Genomic DNA, 24854 nt, shown 5'->3' with positions numbered 1-24854 from the left:
CACACACACACACACACACACACACACACACACACACACACACACACCCTTCTAGGGCAATATGGAGAATTATCCCAAAACTTGTTTTGTTCACCTATAAGGTTCAGGTTTTGATCAGAGGTCCACCGTAGCAGTTACCTCGCAAAACACTGTGAATAATCACAAGGGTTTATCACACTCTTATTCACATCTGCTGAATGAAAAAGTGACAAATCTACACTTTTTAAGATATAAGATGATGTCACCTGATCTCTGCTTTCCTCATAAAAGCTGTAACCTCATTTCCTGACACTGATAACATGAAAACAAACAGCTCCTGTCCTACTAAAACAACAAACCATACAGGGAGCATGCAGCGAATGGAAAGACATTGGTTGACTCAGCAAACAACGGAAACTTCTTTATAATCACAACCAGCGCGCTTCCAAATTGGATTGAAAATTACCACTGCGGCATATTTCTCCACAACCTCCGCTCTATCGTGCAGAAGTCAGAGAGATTTCTCACACTCGCAGCACTCTTGTGTAGACAGACATTCCCATTAACATAATGAAATCACGGGACGCTATACAGAGATGTAGGCAAAGGGCAGCGAAACCAAAAATCAGGACAAGAGCACAGCGTTAATGTCTAAAAGACATATAGCTCTGCCTCTCCTGCTGCCCTCTCGATCCTTAAATTAAATTATTGTGGGAGGAAATAGTGAGTGTAAGCAATAACCTCGACCCCTCACCCTACAGAGCTGTGTGCCAGTAGTTTACTCCCAAACCAGCTTGTCCATTGGTGTTGCCAGACCATTACGAGACAGTTCGGGCTTTAGGGAAATAGAGATGACATCATCTAAAAGTCGAGCATCGACTGCCGTACATTCTCGCCATACCCGAGGAATCATGTGTCCAAGCGGTCCAGCTGTCTGGGCACACAAAGACCAACCTGTGCCACTCCCTCCCACACAGTCATGACAGATACTCACATGTGCAGTTGTACCACTTGCAGCTAGCAGTGGTTCCACACTCCTCGCACGACTTAGAGGGACATTCATCTGCAAAGAAGACATTTATTAATTTAGTCGTGGTACTTTTACAGTAACTTCCTCCTGCATGTGGTAGAAAATGAAACTGTAACAGTAGCTCTCCAGATGGTGCTGCTAAATAAGGGATCTAACAGACAATAACTCAAATTTAGCACAAACAAACAGCAAAATATTACAATGTTGTGTATTTTAAAATGTGACACAGGAGGCAAATGAAAGCGGTTACATAACAAGCTGATCTGGATCTGACAATGAGAGTTAACGTTACACCAGTCTGTCCTGTGTCGTTTATAGTATTATAATAATATTAACCTACAGTCCACGTGACACAATGTAAACTGAATCTAAGCCCAAAACTGTCTGCTTGCAGGCTAAGGCGTGAGCTAATCCTGGCAATTTGAGCGTGGAAATACAAATTGTAATGACCAAAAATGGAGGCATATACTCCAGACAGATTCTGGATCAGTTTACTGGTGGACGTCTTGGTTGTAGCTATAGCCGCTAGCTCAGCAGCGAGAGGTCGCAAACTTACCTGAGTCTGTTGCGGCTGGCGCGCCAAGCAGAGCCAGAACCACAGTGAAAAACACCACCTTCAAGTACATGACTGCGGGCAACTTATTGCTCTTTGTGTTCCGACGGAGGCAACGTAATCTTGAGGAGAAACGTCGAGAGTGAGACTTCGGAGATTTCACAGCTTCCTCCTCGTCTTTGCGTTTCTGGTCACTGCTGCTGCTGTTGTTGCTGCTCGCGCTAGCTCGCTACTTCCTACTTGACAGGTCATGTGGCACTTTTTTTTTTTTTTTTTTTCACTGGGAGGAGTGACAAAAAAACCAAAGTGCACGTGAACTGCCACCACGTCAACGGCAAGAAGGGAAAAGGCGCTTATTGTTCGTTTATCATTAACCAAACTGCTGGGCGTCACTTCTATGTTTAGCTGAGGGAGACGTCACTCAAGACATACCTGATGAAAAAAGAGTACACCTGTGACGCAAAACACTGAATATTAATACACTAAAAATAACCTCTCACATCCATGGCCTGATTGGCACAGATTGGCCCCCTGATACTCACTTCCCATCCACTCTAAGTGGATTTTTAGGGGATACAACATGCACAGTATCAATTTTAACGATGTGAGGAGCCTTTTATCTTAGCCTGCCTCTGGACTGAATCTGTTGTTCATTAAGTTAAACAAACACACAGTCTGATTAACAGGATATCTCTATCTGACTACAGGTTAATTTACCATTCATTGATGTCAGCCTGAGCCTTACTCATAGGTCATAATTATATTTTGGACAGCTAATATTCAATTTAACAATGAAGTTTCACCTGCTTGCTCCACCTCTGCGCCTTTCTCTTAAGTTCGAATTCAAATATACTTCTTGGCAAAGACAAAGAGAAATGTTTTCAGTTGATCCCACCTCATTTACAGCATTGGGTTTGCATTTCAGTACCTGCAAGTTTTACTCTGGGTGTTATACATTATGAATATATGTTGTTCGTACCTGTAAGTATTTGGTGAGTAAATGTTACTCTCAAAACCACAAAGAAACCAGAATAAAATCATATAAATATACACATACACAGAGTAATTGATGTGGATGTGATGATAAAATGCTAGTTGACGACATTAAGACACAAAACGTACTTTATTCATGCACAGTATCAACAAAATGCCAAATTACAAGTACATACAAAAGAGAAGCAAATGTCAGTCGTATGTTTCTTTTATTTGATTACAAGAAAAAAATAGAAAAAAAGCATTTAAACACTCAACTTAAAACTTAAACACTCCACAATCTGTAACTTTACAATCATACTTGGGTCTTTCATTGCAAGTCAGAGCTCCTTCTAATCTCCTGAGGACGTCGACACCCTCAACCACATGACTAGAATAGAAAATAAAGACACTAGGCTTGAGCAGAAATGTATAAGAGATCTGAAATATTGCAGCATTGGGAAATTAAATAGGTGTGATACAAACCCGAAAGCAACATAGGTCCTTTCCATCCAGGGTGTTGGCTGCAGGGTGATGTAAAACTGGGATCCATTAGTATGGGGTCCCTTATTGGCCATTCCTAGAGTGCCCCGTCTAGTGTGGGACACGGCAAAGCTCTCATCTAAAAGGAGAAAGAACACATGTTGTGGAGAATTTACAATAAAATCCACTAATATACACACATGCACAGTGGGTTCTCATGGCAATACTGTTGATGTCTTGGAACGTTTATATGTTTTTTTACCTTCAAATGTTGGTCCATAGATTGACTCCCCTCCATCACCTTTCCGTTCTGGAGAAATATCTGCAAAATTGAAAGATATATGTATTGTGTAATTAGACCACAGTGATACAAACTCACTTCCTCAATCTCACAATATTTTTGCTGACGACTTTAGTTTCTGTCACAATCGTAGTATGGGTCAGGCTGTAATGAGTACCGTGGATGGGAAGTTGGAGGAAGTCACTGCTTATCTCACTTTCTGGAAACAGAGTCAGATTAGTTGTATCTAGTTTAATGTGGACCATACCTCCACCTTGCACCCAGCCGTTAGGCACCACACGATGGAACACGGAGCCCTTGTAGCAAAGTGGGAGGCCGCTCTGTGACAGACCTCGCTCTCCGGTGCACAGAGCCTCGAAGTTCTTTGATGTCTTTGGACAAACATCTGAGAACAGCTGAGGAGAGGGAGGACAATGTGCCTTATTAACATGCTGCTATGCTGTAATGGTAATCCGTTTAGTCACATAATGCAGCTGGTAATGATAAACTACATGAATTTGTGCCTCACCTCAAACAATAACTTCCCCACTGCCTCTCCTGCTATTTCAATGTACATGAAGACAAACTGATGCTGCAATGAAATGACAGAGAAGTGTATTCCTTTCGTTTTAATGTTTCACGGTTGAACAAATACAAAGAAAAGGTGATTTTTATGAGAAATATTCATCAAGAAGAGCCACTGATGACTGTAACTACGACTGGAGCCTGATGGTTTGCAGATTTTTAACCTAAACTTGTTATGTTTGTGTCAGTGGTGTGGACTTGCCCCATTGTCCCGGAGGTGTTTGGTGTAGTAGTCTTCAGTGAGAGCCAAATAGAAAGCCTGTGGCCGAGTGAAAGAGAAACTCCACTGATTCTGGGCCCAGGAGGCGAGGTCCTTCTCATTACCAAGGAGAAGGCCGTTCACAAAGCACATCAGGCTGCTGGCGTACTGCCACGCTTCACCACGCAGCTCCTTGAGTCACAAGGGTTTGAACAACAGATGTGTTGTGATTCATCAGAATAACCATAACGTCAAACTACAGCAGTACTGTGTTGTGTCTGTAGCTGTATAGTGGAGCATCACAACACTCAGCAAGCAGCTGAAGCTTACACAGTCTACAGAAATGGTGGAAAGTAACGCACGTAATTACTCAAGTACGGTACACTTGTGATGTACTTCTACTTGAGTATTTAAATTATTTGCATTAAGATTATACAAACAAAAGATATGAACATTTACAAAACACAATAAGCAATGTAAGTTAATTCAAATGAGCTCCACTTACAACATTTGAATGCTGTCTACACAATGCACCATTTATAGTGATATGATTTGATAATAATATAATAACCCAGCAGTAATGCAACACTGACACAGACCACACTTCTGCCTAATGACTGCTTTCTCTTGACACTTTATGCCATTTTCTCTGCTTTAATGACTTTAAGAGTTTTGTTGCAGCCCAAAAACAATTAGCTTGAGGGTTGTATTTTAAAGGAATATAAAGAGAAGACTCACCCTTTTCTTTTGGGACAGATATGTGTGCCAGTCAAATTCCAGTAGTGGTTGAATTTTTGGATCGAGGAACACCTTGGGAAACTTCTGTTTTAGTCCCTATTGTGCATAAAAGATAAAAGTGTTGATAACGTTCAGGTGAATTTATGCCAAATAATAACAAGAGATGAACGCTTTACCTCGGCAATACTTCTGGCAACATGGAAATTACAGTCTTTAATTAAGCCGACAACTTCTAGGTGTATTTCTGAGTCCATGGTGGAAAATAAAAACAGTCAAAAGGTCTGTAAACAAGAGCCTGTCTCCATAACAACACGCATTCAGAGGCTCGTTAATATGACGCGCATGTTAACATGTCCGGCTTAGACCGACTTCGCGAGGCTGTTCCCTTTCTTTCCGCCTTGTAGTTGAAATAATTAAGTGAATCGAAATTACACAATCACATAAAGCCTCGAGATGACCCATATTCAATTTAAACATCGAGTTGACTTTATTTTTCCACGTCGTGACGATTAATACAGCAACAAGGCAGCGTAGTGCACAGATGTATTCAACGAATTGGAACGGGGCCCAACGGCCGCCACTGTTTGAAAACTTGTCGTCGTCCTGTGTTGGTTTTTTGTGTTGTTCAGCATTCACGTTTTCTATACACTCCACTGAATTAAATCGATTTAAAAAGGCCGTTTTTTGGGGGGGTTAGATATGGGTGTTAACGACTTGTGGTCCATCGTGGAGCCGGTTCGTGAGTCGGTTCCGCTGTACAGTTTGAGCGGAATGACGCTAGCAGTGGACCTGAGTCTGTGGGTGTGCGAGGCCCAGCATGTCCAAGCGATGATGGGGAGAGTCACCAAGCCACACCTGAGGTAAACGTCACATATCGCTCTTTAATTAATCAGCTTAAAACTGTTTCTGGTCACCGGTTACCCCAAAGCATTGCTCTTGTGTGTCCAGGAATTTATTTTTCAGGGCGTCATCCCTCACGCTTATGGGGGTAAAGCTTGTGTTCGTGATGGAAGGAGAAGCCCCAAAACTAAAAGCAGAAACCATGAGCAAGAGGACACAAACAAGATATGGAGGATTCAAAAAGGCTTCTGCCCCGAAGATTACAGTGAACACCAGCAGAGGGCGCTTTAAAGCTGTCCTTCGAGAGGTTAGTTGCTTCCCCCACTCACCTGCAGATCAGACAAGTCATGATGAATTACTAATTTGTATGCACCCTTCTCTGATACCTGCAGTGTGCAGACATGTTGGACTACCTGGGTCTGCCCTGGGTCACAGCTGCCGGGGAGGCCGAGGCCATGTGTGCCTACCTGGACTCACAGGGCCTGGTGGACGGCTGCATCACCAACGATGGAGACGCCTTCTTGTATGGAGCCCGGACTGTCTACAGGAACTTCAATATGAACAGTAAAGTATGTCTGTGAACGTTTAACCATCCACGGAGTACAACGTCTGGAGAAAGTTCAACCCAAATCACAGGAGTGGAGTCTGATTGGAATGTGCTGCAGTGCTCATTCGAAAGGCTGTTCTGGGGATTAGTACTGAATTTATCTCTGTGATCAGAACTTTTTAGAATTGTGTTTGAACACAAATTCCCTGTTGGTTTCCAGAAGAACATTCTGTATTCTATGTCTTTGTTCCTAATCTGCATAATATTGTTTGTGACTGTTCCCTGCAGGACCCACAGGTGGACTGTTACAGGACATCCAGGGTGCAAACAGAGTTACATCTCTCCAGAGAGAATCTAGTTGGTCTGGCCGTCCTCCTCGGCTGTGATTATATTCCTAAAGTGCGGAGGACATCTTAATCTGAATTTTGCATCCTCAAAATCACCAACATGAATGAGTTATGTTAACCGAACAATGTCATTCTTCCATCAGGGCATTCTAGGTGTTGGTAAAGAGCAAGCTCTGAGGCTTATCCAGATGCTGAAAGGACAAACACTTCTGCAGAGGTAGGAAACCCAGATGTGTGATTGTACATTAGCACAATTTTTTTCCGTTGCCTCACATCAACGGTGTTTATAGTGTCGTGTTTGTGCCCTTGTAAGCTGTCTTTGATCACCTCAGGTTTATGCAGTGGAAGGAGGAGAATGCAGGCGTGTTTGAGGGAGTGAAGAAGGTTCCTCACTGCAACATGTGTCGACATCCTGGTGAGTGGTGCCCTGCTTTGAACTCTGACCCCTGTTCCTGATAAGAGGTGGAAAGGAAAGGAGGGAGGGGGGGTGTCCCTGAGAGGACATGTCTCACACATGGCTGCTTTAAAGCCATTTAACCTGTCATGTTAAAACATACACGTATGTGAGAGATGGGTTAGTCTGAATGTGCCTTTGACTTTACACCCAAGTTGTAGTAGTGTGTTGGATCTTTTTTTGTTCATCTACTCTTTCTTCTCTTGTTTTATCAAATTCTGATTCATCTCCTCCCCTTTTCAGGCTCAGCGAAGGCACATGAACGTGGCGGCTGTGCGCTTTGCGACAGTACACGTTTCTGTCAACCTCAGGACTTTGACTACCGGTGTCCCTGTGACTGGCACTGCTATGAACAGGCCCGGCAGGACTTGTCTTTTGAGGCAAATATCAGAAAGTATGTGACTTTACAAAAAACAGTAAATGTAAATGCACAAAATGAAAGTGGAATGGCAAGCAGGGAAATACAGGCAACACATTAAAAAGAAGATCAAGACTAGTGGTATTATAGTCAGTCCATCAATCATCATTCTCAGTCTGAGGAGGTGAAATGACGAGTTAATTAATTGATTAGTTAATTATCAGAAAGATAATCAGCATCAGTTTTGCAATTTTCCTTTTAATCAAGACATTTTTGAGCTAAATTGAAGAAAAAAATGAATTTTTTGCAACAACTCAGATGTGAATATTTTCAGATGTTGTTCTGTGATAGTAAATATGATATCTTTGGGTTTTGTACTATTTATCAAAAGAAACCGGCTAAAGACATCAACATTGAGGTGTTGTCGTTGTCATGATTTTAAAGGGCAGTTTGCATGTTGATGTGTAATCTGTTCATTTTGTGTTTTATTTCTTTTTTAGGAAAACCCTGGCAAGTCAACAGTTCCCTTTCACAGAGGTACAGCTGTTTTCATCTGCAATGGCTTGTATGTTATTGCGCAGTCGTATGATAATCTACACTACATGGTTTTCAAATCTTTGATTGCATTTTGCAGATCATTCGTGAGTTTCTGATTTCAAAGGATGAGCCTGTGTTTCATTTTAAGAGGAGACAGCCAAATATGCTGTTGATGCAGGTAATGAGTTTATTTATTTATGTATATGACTTGTCCAGTCAGTGAGATATATCTTTTAGTCAGTTGCATGTTTAAATTTCTGTTTTTCAGAAATTTGCCTTTGACAAGATGGAGTGGCCAAAGCATTACACCAGTGAAAAGGTTTTAGTCCTGATGACCTACGTAGAGTTGATGAACAGAAAACATGGAAGAGAAATGTGCTCCCAAATCAAGCCCCTCAGGTAGTCCTACAAGCACAATTTTTAACAACAACAAAACTGTTGCTTTAGTGGCATTGTTGCAGTAAAAAAGTTATTTCAGTACAATCATAACACAGAACGACGCGTTTTCCCTTCAAAAGAATATTCAAACCGAGAGTGAGGAATGCCGTCGCTTGCTTCGAGATCATCTGGAGCGCTCCAGGTCGGTATAAATCTCATCAACTTTCTTCTTTTTCTCATATTAGACGATCGCGATATTTTAGAAAAACATCCTCTGGGTTGAGTGACACCGGGTTGTCTGTTGGTGACTTGCTGTGAGGTTGAGTTCAGAGGTGACAGATCAGTCACAACAGCCACTAGGTGCTAAACTGGCTTCCTCCCAATCTGTCATATCAAAGTCTTCTTCACTAACAAGCCGACATGACCGGCTTGAGAAACTCTCAATCAGCTTCTTCAGAATGGGGTTCCTCATGTCATTTAAAATATATACAACTCAAATTATTACATAATGGGTTTACATTTGTATTTACCATTATTGAGTGTATATTTTAAAGTAACAATACTTGATATCATTGATTATAAATGCATCGGTAATCAAATTCTACGATACGTTGATTGAATAATTAGTTGACCAAATATTAATTATTTTGATAGTTGATTTATCATTGAGGTCGAGCAGAAATGCCAAATGTTTGACAGGTTTGCGTATTTAATTTAATATTTTAGTAAATTGATTTTTGTTCTTTTTTTTGACAAAACAAGACATTTTATATTTTATCACTTTGGCCTCTAGGAAATATAATAATTATTAGTCATAATTATATTACTATAATATAATAGTCACAATAATCAATATTAAAACTAATTGTTAAGAGGAAGAAAAGTGGTTCACAACAAGTAGTAATACTTTTCTCTGGTGGAACTTTTTTCTTTTTTCAGTAAAGAACCACATTTCTGAAACATAAATATGGAATACAAGAAAATTACAGTGTAAATACAAAAAAAATATTATATTCTTATATAATAGAAGTCATTTTCTTTTACTCTATATGTTTATTGTACTCACTTTTATTCCTATGTTTATCTTACTATGTATACAATGAATGCACCAAAACACCGCCGTGTACGTGAAACCCACTTGGCAACAGACTGGATTCTGATTCTGGCTTTGATTTTCTTATACAAGGTCACAAGATACTTATTGAGACCAATTTGGATCTGACCTTGATTTATCTTTTTTTTCTTCTTCTACAGAACATTACGTGTTTCCTGAGGACCGGCCTGCAGAGGATCAACATGAAGTGAGGACGGTGGAGGAAGAGTCTCTCTTCCGTGTGGCCTACCCAGAGGTGGTGGGGAGCTACCTGAGAGACAAAGCTCAGGCCGAAGAGAACACGACCAAGAGTGAGACAATAAGATATTATATTCACTGGCATAAACGTACAACACTAAATGCCATGTGTTTTTTTCTTTCTGGGAAGATTTTTATAAAATTATTCATGTCTGGCAAAACCCCCCCTCCCACGCACACGCCACACGCACAGACTTGAAAAGCTCCTGATCAAAGGCACCTGGTGCTTTAACTTGTTTTTCAAGGCCGTCTATTGCAGCGGCTCTGACACCTGAAAATGTAGAGTTTGGCAGCTCGGCTGGTTCACACACCAAAGGCTTTGATGCAGCTGAGAGGTGTCTGTCTCACAGGCCTCGCTGTCACTTTATGCAGGTTGTACTCCCCCCCCCGGTCATAACTGCTATAGAGCTTCACTTCCTAAAAAATAGCCACCGAGATTTACAGTCGAGAGATGCCAGAGTGAACATGTTCACATTAGCCTTTCATTCAATAAATGTGTTTTAAATCCTTTTTATTTGTTCACTGACATCCAGTCTCGATCTTTTTTTTTTTTTTACAGAGAGAAAGCCAAAGAGTAAAAAGGAGAAGCTATCTGATGTCTCCGATGGTATTTCAGACCTCTTGGCCCAGATGACCCTCCAGAGTTCCTCCAACACAAATGCACAAACGCTGATCCATGCCGTTTCAAACACAGAGGAACCAGAAGTGGTGGTTTTGGACACTCCGATGAACCATAAACAGCATCTGAAGTTAAAGGAAGACCACAGCAGCCCCAGTACTCCTCTGTCTCGTGCAGAATCCGAGGCTGTCGCTCCACCGTCTGTCTCTGCCGTTATCGACGCTCTACACCTGAGTGATATCGACTGGGATGCTTTGTCCTTCACATCCTCTCCAACTCAACCGTCCGCTACAAACTACAACACTGAGCCCAAACTGAGCAAAACCCCAGACGGTGATGTCAGGGAAACGGAGGACGAGAGCACAAAGCAGAAAACCTCAGGTGATGTCAAAGAAGCCGACCTCAGATCTGCTTCGGAGTTGTGCTACACGGACTGTCCTCTAAGGGAGAGGCTGCTCATGAGGAACACAGCTAAAGCTATAAATCAGATAGAGGCACACAATGACGTGGTCTCAAAGCAACTGAACTATGAGTTGGCTTCTCTCAAACACATTTCGTCTCATAACTCAAAGACAAAAGGCCAGATCCCCAGTAAAGGTGGTAGTGACAGTAATATGTCAGGAACGGAATCTGCTGTTGACAAAAAAGAGCCACTCACGGACAAAAGGCAGTGTGCAACAAGTAAGGCAGAAACAAAGGACAAATGTAATGGCTCCCAAAAGCCTCCTGTGAAATATAAATTTGTCCGAAAAGCCATCTCATCATCTGCTGTCCCCCCACAGAGGAGCCACTCTGACCCAGCCCGAAGTGACAAGGACGGGAACATGCCACAGACCACCAAGAAGAGCGTGTGCATGAGCATGAGCATGTGTTCATCGAGCGAGGAAAGTGATGCAGAGAACCAGCAGTCTGGACCTCAAAGAAAAGCTCAAATCAAGCCCATGAACATGAAGATCAAGGGCGGCTTCCTCTCAGACTTCCCCCTGAAACCTAAAACGATGAAACCAGCAGCGAAGACAGCTCACACTCTTCAGTTACTACAACTAAAACCTCAGAGCTACAGTGCAGATATCGAGATAAAAGGCATACCTGCATCAACTAAAAGCAGATGCCAGGATGTCTCCCCAGCTGATGTGGACGGTGGTGTGTTCCTTCAGACTCCAGCATCACCTGCGTTCGACAGTGACGACTCAGTTATTTGTTGTGAGAGTCCACTGCCACTGGCAGAGAGACTGAGGCTGAAATTCCTGAAGTGAGCCGGACGATTACAGGATGATGGACAAGAACATGTAAGCTGTGTTGTGTTGAATGTGAACGTTTATTCTGAACCTTGGAAATAGAGGTTGACCAAAAAGTCTCATCTGAAGGTCCACTTTTTACAGAAGAGCTGCAACAATTAGTGTCGTAGTCAACTGACGTGAAATCAGCAACTCTTTTGATGATCCGATAATGGTTTTAGTATTTTTTTCAAGCAAATATGTCAAACTTTTTGTGGTTCAAGCCTCTCAAATATAACAATTTGCTGCTTTTCTTTGCCTTAACAGTATAACAGCTTGTATATCTTTGTGTTTTTTATCAGACTAAAAAAGCAATTGTTGAAATCATGAAATTGTGAAGAATTATTAACAAAATAATCAATATAAACACAACCCGTTACTGTGATCCTAAATGGATCTGTTTCAGCAAAACGAGGGCAAAGTTTAACCACAGTTGTAAATATAACATGCTGATTATTAGTGAGATGTGCTTTGAAAGTTTCAGAAAAAGCAAAGAAAATTGAACCTTGTGTCAAACTTTCCGCCATTATTTTATTGAAGCTGTGCCAGTAGGTTCTATACAATGTTCTGTAACATGTGTTGGTATTGAAAAGCCTGACTGATTGTGTTGCCAATGAACAAAAAAAAATGTAATTGTTACAATAAATCCTTTTATAAATGTTTAGTATAACCAAAGTTTGCCTTGCTATCCATTCATCTGATCCTAACAAGAACCGTTCATGTAAATCAGGGTTAAAGGTTGTGGATTAGCACAGTTTTCATGTAACAGCACCACATGTGTTTGTTTGTTTTCCTCCCTCCCACTTCTGTTTGACAAGCTGAAATGTCACTCCACACAGAGGCACTGCAGCTCAGGGGGACACCGAGGACGCTGAGCTGTTGGTTTTACAACCTGCCAGCCAGCGTTGGTCCCCTTGATCATGAGTGAGGCCTTACACACCTTTTCAGACATGAAAGGTCTGGCAGCAGCTTGGTGACAGCTGCATCCTCTACCCAAATAACGAGAATAAGTGCTGGAAATAGAGCAGTTTGTCAGGATGATTCTGCTCGTTTTTCAGTGCAAATCAACTTGGCTCCTAAAGTTTGTTGAGTCATGTCATTTTTGTTTTGTGAAGTGTAAATATCACACTTGATGGAAACAGGAAAAAACTGCATTGGAAACAAGAAACATTACTCCAGGTGTACGTTTAAAGGTAAAACATAATCTTAAGATTCAGTACAGAACAGTAAAATATTGAATTATTTTGGCCTTGAATAATTTGGTTTAAATAACTCCTCGACTGAAGACACACGTGGGCCCGACTTCCCGGAGAGGTGTGAAGATCTCAGGTGAAGCAGCATCCCCTCATTGCTTTATTAGACAGATCACATCAAACTGATAATTGTCGTCGTGCAGACTTTAAAGAGTAATTTCCCACAAAAGGAATCTAATTATTTTTCTTTCTATCACATTATCCGTCTGTTTAGCCCGATTCACACCCCAGTGGTGAACGACGTCCTTCGAGAAGGTCGCATTTTGGCACTTCAGGTTTTCTTTGAACTTTCTTCGCCTGAGCTGTGAACCCATAAACCTCCAAAGATCTGCTTCTATATAAAAACGCTTTGGCCAAAATCACCTTCACAGAATCTGTCATTCGCCGCCAATGTCACCCGCGCAGCACGAACGCCTGGAAGTCTCGGGATATTTCTAACATGGACCTGGAGGTTGTCACCGCTAAAATTCTGGCTGAGTGGAAGAGCCATGAGAGCACTTTTGGGGGAGATCAGGACTCACAACAGTCCACCTCACCGGAGTCCTCGATGGACTCCATGTGCTCCTCACCGGAGATGTGCTACTCCAGCGGGCATCAGGAGATGAAGGACTTCCACTTCGGCTTCACGGGACGGAGAGCTACTCCAACGGCGCAGAGGCTGGGCAAGCCCAAGATGTCCACCAAAAGACGCGTGAAGGCCAGCGAGAGGGAGAAGATGCGGATGAGGAGTCTTGCGGAGGCTCTGCACCATCTCCGAGACTACCTGCCACCGGACTACAGCAAGAGAGGCCAGCCCCTGACCAAGATACAAACCCTGAAATATACAATTGAGTACATCAACAAGCTTTCAGACATCCTGAGCCGCGCGTAACGGACGCAAATTAGACTTTTTACGCATCTCATCTGGACATTTAATGGAGTTAGCTTTATATACTTGATGAGAAATACAACACCTTTGAGATAACTTAATCATTTGATTTCATTTAATATGTCCTTTGTTTGCCGTTTTCTTGGTGTAAATATTGTTTAACGGGCACTTGGCAATTATTTTGTAGCCCATATGAGGCTGCCTTTGATGAATTCAGTATTTGGATATACAGTGTGCTGTTTGTTGATATGTATATGTTTCTCTTATGGTATCTTAATGGGTATGAAATATAACTTTAGTGATGAAGAATCTCTCTCTAGCCCATGTGTTCGTGTTAACAGAGAACTTGTATATTTTCTGGTGTGTTTTAGAGTAAAGTAACGTTAGCTGCATGATATATCAACGTTTTGTTGTGTATGAAAGCTATTAAATAATTAGTCCTCTTGTCTTTTTTAAATGATAAGTTAATTTGTTTATTCGATTCTACCTATATTTGTATCCACTGTAAAATATAGGTTATAACAATCACCATGTGCAGATCCAGGTTATATACACCCGAATATGTCCTCGACTTGAACATCTACAATAAATGAGTGATTTGTGTTTAACTTCGTGCCCAGTTAATTAATTAACCTTCTTTAATAGTACAATTGATTAGAACGAACGTCATTCAATTCCTCCAATCAGAATGCCAAAACATCGCACACAGGCTGATTGAGAGCAACAAGTAGCCAATCAGACACCAGCATTCCTCCCGGTGGGCGTAACCCTCCACAATGCGTTCCTCTCCGCGAAATCTCAGACCAGGGATGTGGTCTAGCCTGACGAAGCCACCATCTGAAACCGCTAAAGAGCTACAGAAGCTGTAGGACATCCTTGTAAATTTTTATTTTTCCAATATATATATTTTATTTTTATTAGCTAGTCGGGAAATTGTAATACTTTTCAAATCTACCTCGCCTCCATCATCAGCTGAAGTAAGTCCCTTCTGTATCAACGCGTTTGTAAACCACAGGAACGCCCCTTTTATAAAAACTAATTTAAGACACAATGTATCAAAATGTCAGGTCAGCTCTGCGATGTTTACTCCAGGAAATAGACGGGGCCCTTTTAGCCCTTTAACCAGCCGTGCTCAACATTAGCTCCTGTAGAGACTACAAGTGTTGCACACGGCCCCCTCTGATGGTCCTAGCTTAATATTTCAGAGCTCACATAGCTTCCCCCGCCTCTCAGGATCAGAATACAATGTTTCCGTGACGCCTCTGCCTCTGCAGGCTTATTTACTTTAATATAACACTGTGATAATGTGTATATGCGTGACAGTCCTCAATGGCACGGTTACTGTCTGTGTAAATAGATATAAATATATAAATAGATGTATTAAGATGGACGCATATAAAGAGAGAACATCTACCCTCTTTGATATAAATGGGATGCACAAAATATTATAAACAACATTCAGATACAATTCAACAACACCACACACAGGCTACAAAATATCCTTTTTCAGACGTCATTCATTGAAGCTATAGGTGTTCCTTTATGTACATACAGTTAAGAGAACGTATTGGACAAACGACATACAAAAAGTAGATATAAACAGCATAGCTGCATGAATTAAAACAGGCTTTAACAATGCTGGAACTCACCGTTTATCAAATAATCCGAAATATATAAACACCAGTGTTTTTAGATCTGCATAGACTTTGTTGTTTACTGGTAGACCATAGATAGACCAAGACCATAATAAGGCAATAATATTCATACAGGGGGAGTAAATAGTACACATATGGTGACCTCATCATAACATGTTGCATTTTTGTCATCTGCTATATTCTCTATAAATGTTTTAAAATATAAATGTTTTCCAACAGGAACTTAACAGTTGTGCAGTATTCATTATTGTATCCTTACAGAGTTTATCTTAGAATGCGGTTCTTTTTAAAAGGGTATTTGGCCAACGTGTTGACCTCTTAAGCTCACGGGATTTGTTGAATCTAGCCAAAGTTTCTGACACTCTGGAAGAAAAACTATTTACGAGGTTTCTTCCTCAGGGGGAATTTTGAAAGTCGCTCCAAAAATGCGAATTCCCCGAATAAGTGTCAGTTACACACTTAGTGCCCAAACCCCCCTCTCTTCTCTTCCTTTCCCCCTAAATCACAAAAGTCTGCTCTCCACACTCCACTGGCTAGCAGCGTCACAGACGCTGCATTTTACAACGGTAGTGTGATCCGGGTTTAGGGACTATTAATAATTTTCCCGTTATCAGCTTTGACTTCCAGTTGTCCCGTCCGTGCTTAACTTGGAAACCTGCCACCTGCTTCTCTGTGAGACATGCACAGTCTATGCAGGGAATGCAACGCCGAGGTTTCGTGTTTCATTGACATTTTAACACATTGTAGACATATACATGACATATACATACTTAAACACATACCTCAGCATGTTGTGAGTGGTATTACACAAAAACTATCTCATACAACAAGAGGAATAGCAGGAAAGCAAGAGGTGTTAACGATGGCTATCGCTGTGTATCACTGTGTTATCAAGGTGATGCCAGTGTACAGAATGTCAAATTAAGTTGCCAAGACTCAAGTCTTTGTTGGAGGATCTACTGATGAATGATTTTTTCCCCTTCATATCAAATAAATCTTTTTGATGGAGGCTCTCATTACTTAATATCATGCTTGACCTCATAGCTGCATGGAAGTCACAATATCTGCATGCAATCTATTTTTAAATGGTAAAAAAATGCCCTATTTTGTATGTAGAAATCTCTATCATGTCAGAGCAGGCTGTATATGTCTTTTATGTCCAATATTTTTTATTTCATTCAGAAGAATGAATTAGAATATTAATATTGACCTGCATTGTTTCAGATGGATGCAGACACAGGAGAAAAGGTGACAGAAACTTCAAAACATTCCAAGGAAGAATCTCAGAGACCCTTAATGGACAACAAATTTAGGTCAGTCTTATTGTTCCTTCCAGCCTGATACTGTATTTATGGAGACATAATGGTTTTTAAACTGAATGTGAAGGAAAGCTAAGGGCTCCTTATCTCTTAAGTGTAATTCACCGCGTTTGGGTTTCGCCATTGTACGGAGTTGCCTGTAAACGACTGAACTTGGACTAATGGCGGAACGGCTGTTATCCTCATATCTTTTTTAAAATCTCCTCAGGGGTCATAGCTTTAAAAGCCGTGGTCGAGGGGGTCGGATGAGTCGAGGCGGCATGCGTGGTGGGCGGGGCATGATGAAAGGGTTTGATCCACCTGGATATGGGAGGGGTCGAGCGAAAGATGGAGCCATGAATGGATTTGCACCCATGAGGTAAGGACATTTGAACTGTACATGGTGTTAGGGACAAATAAGATAAACAAATACCTTTGTTGTGTGCTGTATTTAAGATTAAAATGCTTAACTTTTATGGGTAAACTTCCTGCCCTTCCCTTGCAGAGGAATGAGGAGGATGCGACCTTACCCAGACCCCAGAGATCATCGGGGTCGGGTTGGACCAATGGGCATGGGCCCTCCTCCTCCCCCACTACCTCCCATGCATCTCAGAGGCCCCTTCCCACCCATGCACAGGTAACCACCTCACACACAATCATCCTACATGTGCATCAACGCAGGCTCATCTGTATCACTCCCAAAGGTTTCCTCTGATTGAAAAATGTATCCATGAAACTGTATTGTGTCGCTGTGACACTTCTCTCTGTCTCTAGGCACGGACCCCATCCACCCCCTCCTCCAGGTCATCCTGGTTTCAGAGGGCGTCCGCCACACCCTCGAGGCCGCAGCATGCTGCCCCCTGGACCTCCACGGCACTTCCACCCCCGCAGCCCAAGAGGGTAAGTGAATATTAATATCACGCTCAAGCTTTGCAAGTCACAATTCTCGGCACTTTCTTTGCTGCGCTGAATAGATTTAAAATACCTCTGATGAGTACTTGAGACGTGGTTACACCAGTTACATTCCTTTAGTTCTGTAAAGCAAATACGCAGTAAATTGTGAGACAACAGACTGAAGGTTGTGACACAATGCACAGTCCTTTCTGTCCCCTTTTCTCTTATGCTTCACTATAGCGTCATTTCTTTCACTTTAACCTTAAAAACTCTAATTATCACATTTCTTTCTCAGTTTGTCAAATAGAATCAATTATAAAGCCTTTTGCCCAACTCATTTGTATTACTACAACAAATGGTCAAAGAATGTCAACTTAGTTTGTAAATGAAAGTTATAATATCTGCTCAACTACATGTTAAAGCAGACTCTTAAATAGTGCATGGAATAATGACATTGGGAAAGACGTTACACTGTATTTGCCTTTGATAGGTAAGTGAGATGGGACGACATCCCCAACAGGAGTAGTTCAGATGGCTGCTCTTATCAGAGTGTGCCCCCTAGTGGCCGAAGCCAAGAATCCAATGTGTGATTTTATCCTTTTACACAGCTACCACAATGGACCGGTCTCTCCTCCTCACCCTCCACCTGGCAGAGGCCAGAGGTGGCCAGGGCCCCCTGGTGGCCGACGCTTTTAACACAGCCAGCCTTAAAAACCGTAACCAAACACTTGTTAATGTAGAAGGGGCCTAAGGTGGTGCAGTAAATGAAACGCCCCTTAATTATGTGTTACACAAAGTCTCCGAGTAGCTTCATGGCATACTCTGTGGCCAAATGTCTGCTTCTTGATATCGTCTACTGGCAAAGAAATAATGTGAAAACTTGACAAAATGACAACTTGAAATGCCTCACAACTTTAACAATGTAAAGGCATTCTGTTATCTTTGTTAAATATATGCTGTTGGTACTGTAGGAGCTATTTGACAATGTTGAGAAAAAGTTTGAAGCCGCTGTTCTCAAAGGGAGGAAACTTCTTGTCAAAGTTCATTAAATGTTCTGTGGTTCTTGTTACAGTCGCCCTGTGAGCCTTAAGAAGTTTTCCTAAATTGTAATAAAGAATTTAAAAAATGGGTGACACTGTATATTTAAAGCTGGGGAAAGATGTGTGAATTAAATTAATTTAAAAAACAGCTCTCGAGCACCGCTGTCCACTAGCGTTACACCTTGGACCTCTCTCACTTTCCTTCTTTACATAGAAATAGTTACAGTATTTAGTTATAGTAACTATTGTTTAACGCTGACACATTTTCCAAAAGAATATTCCACTTGTTAAGTATTAATGAGTATTTCATTTGATATTTTACATTGTTAATGTGCAGCTATTTTATGTTTTACCAGTATTGCTGTTTGGAACATTCATGTTTGTCTTCAGCAATTTATCTTGTAATGACAAAATGGAATAGACCTCACAAATGAAGTGCGGAATGAAGTATATTGAAATAGATTTCCAGTAGATTTTATAAAGCGAATTCCATTCGTATTTGCTTCAGTTAAGGACGAGAAGTTACTCTTTCCTGTGTCTAGTTTTTTAAGTGTTATGAATACTCTATTTGCTGTAATTAACTTAACGTTTGTGAACCTGTGAATGTGTTTGATGAAAACTGTCAAGACATATGACATAGTCAAAATAAAGCTAAAAATAAACTCTACTTTTCTTTATTTGTTCATTCACAAACCAGTCTGAGAGTTGTCATTATAATTTACAACATATTTGTAATATATGGGAGAGAATGAAATGTCAAAACTAGTACTGTACACAGCGGCACAGCAACACTGTTTCATATTTGGAAGTGAACATTTGATCCATGTAAATACCACTTTAAAATGCACATGATTATATCTTAGTGCTGGGCAAGTTAACACGTTAATTTCGCGTTAACGCATTCATTAATTAACGCCGACAATTATTTTATCGCGCATTAACGCATTTTTAAAATTTAATATAATTTATTTTTTTTAATTTTTTTATTGAAAGACAAGAGACAATACATATACATAACAACAAGAGGATGGCAAGAACAATGGGATAAAAGCCAGCAAACATCCTATAGTCAGTTGCGGTAAAGTCAGCAGACACAGTCATGTTAGTGCACCTATATGCTGAAATTCAAGGTAAATGCATTTAAACGGCACAGATCGGGAGCGAGCGGAGGACTTTGAAAGTTAGCGGAAAGATTAACGTGAGACAACATCCGGTTTATTCAGGCGAACATCCGGTTTTCAGAATAAGATGCCAACAAAGTATGAATTATATTCACATTAAGTATAAAACATGCTGCATCTCGTGAACCAAATGTTATTGCCCTTTTGTTCATATAGCAGTACTTTTAAAATAAAAGTGTGCAATACACTACTTTTGAATTCATTGTTGAACTTTGCCATAACAATGCGATTAATCGCAATTAAATATTTTAATCGTTGCCCAGCACTATTATATATATGTAGATATTGTGGATAAGTGTGGAGGACAAGAGCCCTTAATGAATACTCAGCTTCCTGGCGGCTGAAACTGCAGATAAGAAAAGACTTGGAAAAGTAATCTAAGTATTGCACTTTTAGTAACTTGAAAATGTACTTTGCTCACTGTAGTGCATCACCATTTATGTCACCGTGTTAATTCGACTGGAGGTTGAAATGCTTTTGAATGAACTTCAATTCACAGTTCAAATTCAGTGGTAGCGTGTCTAAAAGGAGGACATCATCTTCAAAGGATAAACACTCGGATATGACCAAGGACTAATTTTCTTGCTATGATAAGACATTGTCAGTAGTTTAATAATTTAATTTCACTTATAATTTCTAGAAAAATAAAATCTGCCATGCACGTATGCGTGTGTATGTGCATATAAAGTTGCGGTATTTTAATAGCAAAGAGTAGTAACACGTTATTAAATGAATGATGTAAGGACACCATCTCATGGGACATTGAAGAAAGTGGACACCAATTAAAAAAACTTTTGAGTTCTTAATGTTTTGCAAGCTTTATGAATGCATGTAGCTCTTTTTCCATAATGTGCTAATTTAGGCATACTTACTTAAAAAAAAGAAGTTGTAGCAAAACCCTGCTGTAATGCAAAACACAGTCATATGAAGATGCATTTAATATTAGTACTTTATGTTCTATTTACTGATGGCAAAAACAAGGATTTTTCATTATTTCAGAACATTTTATTCTGAGCCAATCACAGCTAGTATGATTAATAAATTAGCCACGACAGGTGTTCTTTTCCTCCGTCTGTCTTTTTCCATCTCTTCTGCACTTTCAATACATGTTGCTGCCTCTTCAGTCCCTTCTCATTTCTCCCTTTGGTTGATTATAACAGATTGACTGTTATTGTCTCCTGAAGGGGGGCACACAGCACAGGTAACCTCCCGGGCCCCCGGAACCCAGGCCCTTCCTCACATCTTTCCCCTCCTTCATCAGCGGCGTGACACTTCACTTGGACAGGTGAGTCTCCTCTTGTGTCTTAATCCCTAAACCCCTCCCTCTCTGATGCCGGGAGATTCTCTCTTTCAGGATAGAAGTTGAATCTAGGACAAAACTCAGTGAGACTCAGACGACTATAGCTCAATAGGTTATGGTTCTCTTATTAATGGCTACAAACAATACATTTCAGATGTTTGCTTGACTCACATGAAAGTACATCTGTACTGTGAGTTCTTAACAAGAATAGACAGTAAGTACACCTTGTGTTAAGTGTTAACAATACCTACGTAACCCTGCGAGGTACATCAAGTAGACACAGAATTGATGATTACGTAAGACAGCCATACCACCGCCAGATCTGTCCAAATATTACTCTAATAATGTGATTTGTATTGAATAGCTGGAGATTTCTCTGCAGCAAAAAAGATAAAGCTCCTCACCAGTTTACTTTGTGGTGATGACACACTGCAGTATATGATTTATGTCCGAGTGTCCTCTCCGTATGATGGCTTATTTTGATACAAAAAGAGAGGGGGTAGAAAAGTGTCTGCATAAATACGGGGACTTTTAACAGGAAATCTCCTTAAAATGACAGGAAGTATTTGCCTTCAATCACAGGAAAAGTATGCCGTGTTGTTTTCACTGTTAAGCAGAGGATGGATGTGAAATTAAATGAGTTTCTTTTCTGCTTTGTCTCAAAGATTTTTGTATACTAATAATTCAATAAATGCAAAAAATAAATGTCTTGTGTTCGGGTCTTGTGTCCTACAGAATAACAAATAATCCAATACCTCTGCAGACAGTTAAACAAAAACATTGTAATATTAATGTAGAAGTATTATTAAAATCATAACTCCCATTGAAGAACTGCACAAAAACGTGAGTTAAAGTTATTAGATGCAGAATTTATTTTATATATTGAAGAAAAGAAACAGAACATACAATGGATTCCATACTTTTTTGCCACAGCAAAAGACAAAACATGCCACTACCAGTAAGTGACAGTTACATGTTGATATTGATGACTGCAAGTTCTATAGCTGGCTCTTTTTGTGTCGTGTTCAAGTCTGTGTTGATGAAAATGTTCTGGAGAAAACACATCCAATAAGCATCCATTGCTTGTCATCACTGGCTGAGCTTGTCATCAATGGGGTGGTCCTCCCACATGGGTTCAAGGATGTGATCTGGAACCTTCTCCATGGCGGTCTGATAGCATGAACAAAGGGGAGGCAGGAAATTCAGCCCATTTGAATTCACAATTACATTGAGCAGGTGGGATTGTTGTGGGTGTACGACTGACTCTGCAGTAGCTCACCTTTGTCACCTCCATGGCCACACCTTCAGGGAGGTTCCTCTGTACGTATTCAAGGAATACCTGTGCTGTGCAGCCTGTTATATGAGACAGCTGCAACACAAGAGTTTAGAATCATCACATACCATTGTGAGGCTCAAATACCAAACATTGACTAATTAATTAATCATCACCTCAATGCACCGGTAGTGTGTCCTCATCTCATACTGGACTCTGTGGTTTTTGAAGATGTGAACTGACTTCAAGAGTGTAAATCTCTCCATGTCCTTGGGAAGTTCATGACTGTGGCAGAAAAAAAAAAAAAGATCAGCAAAATAATGTCAGTGAGAAAGATATAGATATATATATATATATATATATATATATATATATATATATAGATAGATAGATAGATAGATAGATAGATAGATAGATAGATAGATAGATAGATAGATAGATAGATAGATATATATATATATATATAGATATATAGATATATATATAGATACACTATAATACATTGCTAACATTGCTAGTGTCCCGTGTGGCAGATTACTCACACTTTGTTGATGGTGATGCCCAGCTCTTTAGCTGCCATGGAGGCAAACAACTCATAGCTGTCCAACACGGATCTGTCGTGACCTTTGACCAACAGTGACACCGTCTGAAACAGTGCGTCGGGCTCTTCTGTGACAGTGATCTGAGAGGAAACAAATGTAAACAGGAAACAAGATACATTGCACGTGAGTGGACATCTCACTTTTTTGTATTATGAAAATATTGAGTAGATTGGGATGAATAAATTGTACCGATAACTCACTGATGAAGGAGTTGATGAAAACACTGTTGCCGTGTGGAAGGAAGTGCTGGATGCCAATGGGAGATGGGACCTGCAGGAACAGAATGGTGAATTGTTAACATAAGTTTAGTACAAAGGATTCTGTAACTTTACTGTGTTTTAGTTTTGGCTTCACACTGAATCCTATTTTCCTGTTTGAAATAAAAAAAACATACAAAGCTCACAACATCCTTTGTCTTCTTGTGTGTCGGAGCAGATTTTAGGATCATTTAACTTGTTAAGAGATCAGTTAGAGCCACATACACGCTGCTATTCAGAACGTTAGACCGGTACCAACGATGAAGCCTTCTACACTTTTGAATGTCAAACTGTGGAATAAGCTCCTAAGTCATTAAATGCCATTCTTAATAATAATATAATTACATGTTTTACTTTTAAAAATTCCTTGTGTTTTTCTTTCTTTTGTTCCACATGTGCTTCTGCACTTTTCATTACATTTTATTTTTACTACATCAAATAAAGTGCACTCAAAATAAACTTCGTAGATAAACTTGAACGTGTGCAATGCTGCTTACACAATTTGTGGAGAAAATAGATAGATTAAAACCTCATATGGTTGCGATGATATATGCTGCCTCGCTGTACTGTAGAAAACAGCTCAAAAGGTGACTTCTTATTATTATTTTTTTTACCGTTATTACTAAACTACGTAGACTCCTAACGAGCGGAGATGAAACACTGTAACATACCTGATTATATTACATTTCCTGTGACCTGAACAGGCCCCCAACGCTCTCGGTCCCTGTAAGTAAATGCACATTAGTAACGTTAGAGAAGACATTTAACGTTACGTATTAACTGTCAGGGACACAACTGCGAGATGTCACATTAGTTAACTGTTAGTGGATGTTGTACAAATCAAAGAATATGTTAGTTACTGTACCGAATGTGAGATTCCTCCAAGTATCCTTGTAAGAGAAAACAATTCTCTTCTGACAGCCATGGGGGCAGCCATGTTTTTAAGAAGGTGGGACAGAAGAAGAAAAAAAAGAAAAGGTATTCTTCTTCTCCTGTTTTTGTGCTTATGGCGGTTGGTAAATAACGGTATGTCGCATTAGCTCCACCAAGTGGTATGGAGGGTGAGTTGCGACTCTAAATATTCACTAATTCAAGAAAAGAATAAAGTTTATAATATATACAAAATCTGGGACTATTAATGAAATACAAATGTTGTGAACTGAGCACCTGTGTAAATGTAAACAAAGATATAGTAGTTATATCACTGGTGTACGTAAAGCGAACTCCTTATCTTTGTTCTTTTTGCTAAGCAGTGCGAGACTCATACAACAAGGTCAGGAAGTGGCCTATCCACGGTGGTATTACTGATAGGGAACCCTTGGACTCATGTTTATTTCAGTTATTTCTAGCTCTTTATTTTCTGCTCGATTGTCCTTCCAAAACGTTTCGCTTTTCTTTTCTCCTTTTCCCAACAGGGTTTCAGTTTATGTTGTGTTAAATTATTTTAGTATGTCCTTTTAAATTAACCAGTTATTTAAATATAGCTATATTCCCCTTAAGTCAAGTGGCATTTCTCCCAATTGTTCCAACAGCACCTGTACATAGCCTCAAATACCAGGGTGTTGAATATTGTCTGAGTTTTTGAGAGATTTATTTGCTGCAGGTCTAAACGCTAAACACCCATAACCTAATACAAGTATATCAGACTTCTCATTACATTCAATACTTTCGTACACATGTCAATTATTAAAGCTAATCTAATTATT

The 24854-nt window shown here is 40.2% G+C and overlaps 6 protein-coding genes across 10 annotated transcripts in view; 3 read left to right on the top strand and 3 right to left on the bottom strand.

Annotated features, from left to right (window-relative positions):
• cd164 (CD164 molecule, sialomucin) overlaps positions 1-1811 on the bottom strand; it is a 9909-nt gene extending 8098 nt beyond the window's left edge. The window contains exons 1-2 of one of the 2 annotated variants that reach the window (XM_031875519.1): positions 1566-1811; positions 974-1042 (exon numbers count right to left, since the gene is read on the bottom strand). In XM_031875519.1, the coding sequence (XP_031731379.1) occupies positions 974-1042; positions 1566-1635 (139 nt within the window). In that variant the 5' untranslated portion in view covers positions 1636-1811. The remainder of the gene's footprint in view (positions 1-973; positions 1043-1565) is intronic. The other variant, XM_031875518.1, reaches the window with a different exon arrangement.
• Positions 1812-2666: 855 nt separating this feature from the next.
• ppil6 (peptidylprolyl isomerase (cyclophilin)-like 6) lies at positions 2667-5081 on the bottom strand. Of its 2 annotated transcripts, XM_031875516.1 has the most exons (8): positions 4996-5081; positions 4820-4915; positions 4085-4273; positions 3827-3889; positions 3566-3713; positions 3280-3339; positions 3021-3156; positions 2667-2925 (listed from the first exon to the last, which is right to left on the bottom strand). In XM_031875516.1, the coding sequence occupies exons 1-8, from the start codon at positions 5071-5073 to the stop codon at positions 2814-2816; spliced, it is 882 nt and encodes a 293-aa protein (XP_031731376.1). In that variant the 5' UTR covers positions 5074-5081; the 3' UTR covers positions 2667-2813. The 2 variants fall into 2 exon arrangements, with proteins under 2 accessions (XP_031731376.1, XP_031731375.1); XM_031875515.1 differs by having other exon boundaries at positions 2805-3156.
• Positions 5082-5416: 335 nt separating this feature from the next.
• On the top strand, positions 5417-12242 carry gen1 (GEN1 Holliday junction 5' flap endonuclease). The gene is made up of 13 exons (XM_031875505.1): positions 5417-5679; positions 5768-5966; positions 6052-6228; positions 6495-6605; positions 6697-6770; positions 6886-6968; positions 7251-7401; positions 7866-7902; positions 8000-8080; positions 8171-8301; positions 8421-8482; positions 9535-9684; positions 10191-12242. Exons 1-13 carry the CDS (start codon positions 5519-5521, stop codon positions 11504-11506), a joined length of 2733 nt encoding a protein of 910 aa, XP_031731365.1. The 5' UTR covers positions 5417-5518; the 3' UTR covers positions 11507-12242.
• A 965-nt stretch (positions 12243-13207) lies between these two features.
• msgn1 (mesogenin 1) lies at positions 13208-13651 on the top strand. The gene has a single exon (XM_031875435.1). It carries the CDS (start codon positions 13220-13222, stop codon positions 13649-13651), a length of 432 nt encoding a protein of 143 aa, XP_031731295.1. The 5' UTR covers positions 13208-13219.
• Positions 13652-14449: 798 nt separating this feature from the next.
• Positions 14450-21904, top strand: LOC116398847 (basic salivary proline-rich protein 3). Of its 3 annotated transcripts, none has more exons than XM_031875537.1 (6): positions 14450-14625; positions 16528-16616; positions 16831-16980; positions 17107-17238; positions 17376-17501; positions 20901-21904. In XM_031875537.1, exons 2-6 carry the CDS (start codon positions 16528-16530, stop codon positions 20983-20985), a joined length of 582 nt encoding a protein of 193 aa, XP_031731397.1. In that variant the 5' UTR covers positions 14450-14625; the 3' UTR covers positions 20986-21904. The 3 variants fall into 3 exon arrangements, with proteins under 3 accessions (XP_031731397.1, XP_031731398.1, XP_031731396.1); XM_031875538.1 differs by having other exon boundaries at positions 20877-20990; XM_031875536.1 differs by lacking the exon at positions 20901-21904 and adding an exon at positions 18104-19228.
• Positions 21647-24098, bottom strand: mrps10 (mitochondrial ribosomal protein S10). The gene is made up of 7 exons (XM_031875535.1): positions 24014-24098; positions 23820-23872; positions 23092-23161; positions 22832-22971; positions 22466-22574; positions 22296-22385; positions 21647-22186 (listed from the first exon to the last, which is right to left on the bottom strand). The coding sequence occupies exons 1-7, from the start codon at positions 24083-24085 to the stop codon at positions 22106-22108; spliced, it is 615 nt and encodes a 204-aa protein (XP_031731395.1). The 5' UTR covers positions 24086-24098; the 3' UTR covers positions 21647-22105.
• Between the last annotated feature and the right edge of the window lie 756 nt (positions 24099-24854).

Source organism: Anarrhichthys ocellatus, unplaced genomic scaffold (assembly GCF_004355925.1).
Source record: "Anarrhichthys ocellatus isolate YVR2014 unplaced genomic scaffold, GSC_Weel_1.0 scaffold91, whole genome shotgun sequence".
Taxonomy (NCBI): Eukaryota; Metazoa; Chordata; class Actinopteri; order Perciformes; family Anarhichadidae; genus Anarrhichthys; species Anarrhichthys ocellatus.
This window is presented reverse-complemented; position numbering and strand designations above follow the sequence as displayed.